The 3,825-nt window shown below is 37.0% G+C and overlaps 1 protein-coding gene across 1 annotated transcript in view; it reads right to left on the bottom strand.

Annotated features, from left to right (window-relative positions):
- Window positions 1-1,407: 1,407 nt before the first annotated feature.
- COL4A3 (collagen type IV alpha 3 chain) overlaps window positions 1,408-3,825 on the bottom strand; it is a gene marked incomplete at its 5' end in the record, with an annotated part of 33,523 nt that continues 31,105 nt past the window's right edge. The window contains 2 exons of the mRNA XM_008074251.1: window positions 1,408-2,153; window positions 2,752-2,924. Coding sequence (XP_008072442.1) covers window positions 2,069-2,153; window positions 2,752-2,924 — 258 coding nt within the window. The remainder of the gene's footprint in view (window positions 2,154-2,751; window positions 2,925-3,825) is intronic.

A 3,825-nucleotide genomic window follows, 5' to 3' on the forward strand; every position in this document is an offset into this window, starting at 1 on the left:
GGCTTGTTAAAACAGAATTTTTTCCCCCGCCCCTAGAGTTTCTGCTTCTGTAGGTGTGAAGTGGACTCTAGAAATTGCGTTTGTAACAAGTTTCCAGATTATGTTGATGCTACTCTTCCAGGGACCACACTTTGAAAACTGCTGGTCTATGGAGGGTTTGTGGAGCTCAGCCAGCCCTGTATGCCACTCTAGTACATTTGGGACAACAGGACATTTTTGAAGCAGAAAAGGCTTAATATTAGGTAATTTAAATAAATTAGTCTAATAAAATGCTGCACATCCTACTTTAGATGCGAACATGGCTTGACAGCAATTGCCTGAGCTGTGAAGAATGTAAACCATGACCACAGTCTGTGCTGTCATCTAGGGTCATATTTTCACCTACAAATCAATTGAGATGGAAATAGCCTGAATTTAAATATCAGCACCACTGACTCCACCTTGGTGGATCAAGAAGCATCTTCAGAGCTTTGTCTCATGATGCCTGGCCTCTAAGACTTGTTAAGTCATGCTATCATCAAGAATAAGGGGTTTTTAACCCCTTATTACAAAACAGTAGCTCTTTGTTTTTTTGACATTGTTCATATCTTAACTTCCATGATGGCTAAGAGAAGCTAGAGGTTCTGGGCTTTCCCTGGGCATAGATCTTATTTTTAAGTGTTTACTCAGCTTAAATTATGATGATGAACTATTATATAAGTGAAAAGGAACAAAAAGTGGGGGAGGGAACCAGCTCATTTATATGAGATGCTTGACAGAGCAATAAATTACCTTTCTGAAATATTAGATCTAAAATAAGTTTCTTTTTCTCTTAGCATCTCCATAATTTAGCACAGGGCCTGGGACTTGCTTGGTGCTGAATAAAATGTTTGTTAAGTTGAATTAAGTAACCTTAGGAATGTACCAACACATTGAAAAGCAAGTTTTAAGACATACAACTATCAAATTATACAATTTGTACATTAAGATTTTTAAACAACGGAGTCTGTCAATACGGTTTGTAAGAATACATAACATAAAGAACATGTTTTTACAGAGGAAGAATTTGAGAAGCAACAAAGGAATATAATCTGTAAAACCCAAGTGATGACATATTTAGAGGAAATAAAAAATATTCTGAGCCAGTAAGTGAACACGTATCATAAATTCTTTCATGGATTATTGAATTACTCCATTACATTAAGTATGCAACAACATTTATAGGGACAAAGATGATGTGCACATCTCATAAGTAGTGCCCTTGTTATTTGTATAGGTGTGCTGGTAAAAAAGAAGTTAAAGTTAGACACATTTCATAGTATGTGTGTAAAAAAATCCTACTGAAATCAATTCACAAAGGGGGAAATTTTTATGTATTTTGATTACAAGTAGGCTTTATAGCTGTGGTGAAATGAAATCAATAAACAAAAAATTCTTACAAAAATATAAAAGAAAACCATATAGTATTTCCAGGGCTATTATGGTTCCATACAGGGAACCCCTTTTTGCCCTTAGCCTTGGGTGTGTTTGAAAGAGTCCTGAAAAATCCATGAATCTCAATTCAATTCTGTGTCCCCCGAGACCTTAGGTACCTCAACAGGTCTGGAAGTCCAGGGTTCCACATGTCTCCACTTCCTCTCTACCCAGGGTCTAAAGTTTCAGGAAGGGGTGGCCAGGCAACCTAAGACTGATTTGGCCTCCCTGAGACTCAAAGACAGAAAGAGAAGAGGACAAATGTTGAGAATCCAGTGGACCAAACATTTCCCAACTTCTAGCATTCAAACTTTATACAATTACAGTTGGGATGGTATGTTGGATACAAGTGGAATACGTTTTAAGTGATATTTTGTGACAAGTTGCTGCCCTGCCCTCACAGAACTTTGAAACAGCCCAGATTCAGAGATCAACATCACAGAACCAACTTAAAATAAATGCTTTGTTGTGTGGGGAAACAAATTGAAACTTTGTACTAAACCACCATGGAGTTATATTGTTTGGTTAGAGAAAAATACCTACATAAAAGCATGCTCTGAGTCATTACTTTGTTCTTTAGGATGAAAAAATAGCAGTTCTGCTTTCTTCCATTTCTTCAATGTCTTTTCTTCATGCACACCTGACAGCGACTTATTATTTTTTCTAATTCCCCAGCTTTCACAGTTGATGGAATAGGTTTTCTGAAATAAAAAACAACCCCAAAAGTCTTGTTGGTTTATAGATTAAAAGGAAATCCTTGCTGAGTTTGAGTTTTATTAATGGATATTGTACATGATTTTAAAATTTATTACAGGGATATCTCTTTACAGATATATAGGTTGGCATTTTATAATTTTCGTCATATTTTGGCAGTACTAAAGAAACATAGGCCTTGATGAAAACTTACAAATCATCTTTTTTGTAATAAAACCTTCCCCACCCTTTAAATAATCTACATTATTCATAAATCTTCCAATATAGTAAACTAAGATTAGCAAATCATTTAGTGGTTTTACTCAGTATTTTACTGTAAATGTTCATGTAAATATTAAATATATTTAGTGATGACAAAACATATTTTGTCTTTATTGGTACAGTAGTACAAAATCATGGCTACTCATTGACTCAAGAACATTTGTAAACTGGGAGTGCTAAGCTAAACAGAATTTTCTTGGCATGGGGACACTTTAAAGATGTGAGCAGATCAACACATAGGTAAAGAAGAGCTAAGATAGGCTGCCTTTGATTAATTATGCATTTGAGTCATCAGATTAAGTTGGCCAATGAATAGTTACTTACCTAAACATTCTTTCTGGGCTTAATGAAGCCAACCAGAAACTGTAGGAATTTGAATAGTAGTTGCAGGTTCCTCTTCCATGACATTCTATAAATGGACTGGCTCGGAATTCTTTCAGGCAGGAGCCAGGGGATGCCAGTGCTTGTCCAGCACCTTCAGAACCTGCACTTGTGAACTAGCACCAAAAAAAAAAGGCTGAATAAAAACTGTCCGGTAGGGTTCAGATTTTCAATTTCTATTTTTTTTCAATATAAGACAATATGAAAAGGGGGAAAAGTGCAGAAAACATGAATTAAACCTTCTATACTTCTTTATCTAGATTTGCTAATACTCTAGGTATTTTCCAAGCTGAGGTATAGTCCTTAAAAAGCAAGTAAAAACTGCTCCTTCTGTCTGGAGTGCGCCTTGCTCCAGGTCTGACTCTTGGTCTTCTGGTGTCTGCTTAAATGTAACCTCAGAAAGGTTTTCCTTGACCCCCCATCCTTGTCATAGTCTCTCACCTTATCTTGCCTTATTTCCTTTATAGTACCTGAACACTTACTACTATTATTACCATTATCTTCTTGCTGATTGTCTATTTTTCTTGTTAGGATATAAGAAGGGATGTTGTTTACTGGTATCCTTAGTGCCTACAACAGTTATGGCACATATTCAGTAAATACCTGTCACATTAATGATTGAATGAATGGACAACTATGAGTTAAGAAGGAGGAGTAATATATCATAAATGATGCTACACAGGATAGAAATAACCATATTTGTGCAGCTATCAGAATTGCAGATGGCCAGTCCATAGAATTCCTCATTTAGTATTTACATCCAGGAGATTTTTCTTTAATCTTTCTTTCTTTACTTTCTTTTTTTTTTTTTGAGTTGGAGTCTCACTCTGTCACCCAGACTGGAGGGCAGTGGCCGCTCCCAGCCACCGCAGCCTCGACCCGCTGGGCTCTGGCGATCCTTCCACCTCAGCCTTCTGAGTAGCCGGAATTATAGGCGAGCGCTACCACGCCCAGCTGATTTTTTGATTTATTGTAGAGATGAGGTCTCGCTGCCCAAGTGGGTCTCGAACCCCGGGC

This window comes from Carlito syrichta, unplaced genomic scaffold (genome assembly GCF_000164805.1).
Source record: "Carlito syrichta isolate Samal-C Ts95f unplaced genomic scaffold, Tarsius_syrichta-2.0.1 Scaffold316380, whole genome shotgun sequence".
NCBI classification, from domain to species: Eukaryota; Metazoa; Chordata; class Mammalia; order Primates; family Tarsiidae; genus Carlito; species Carlito syrichta.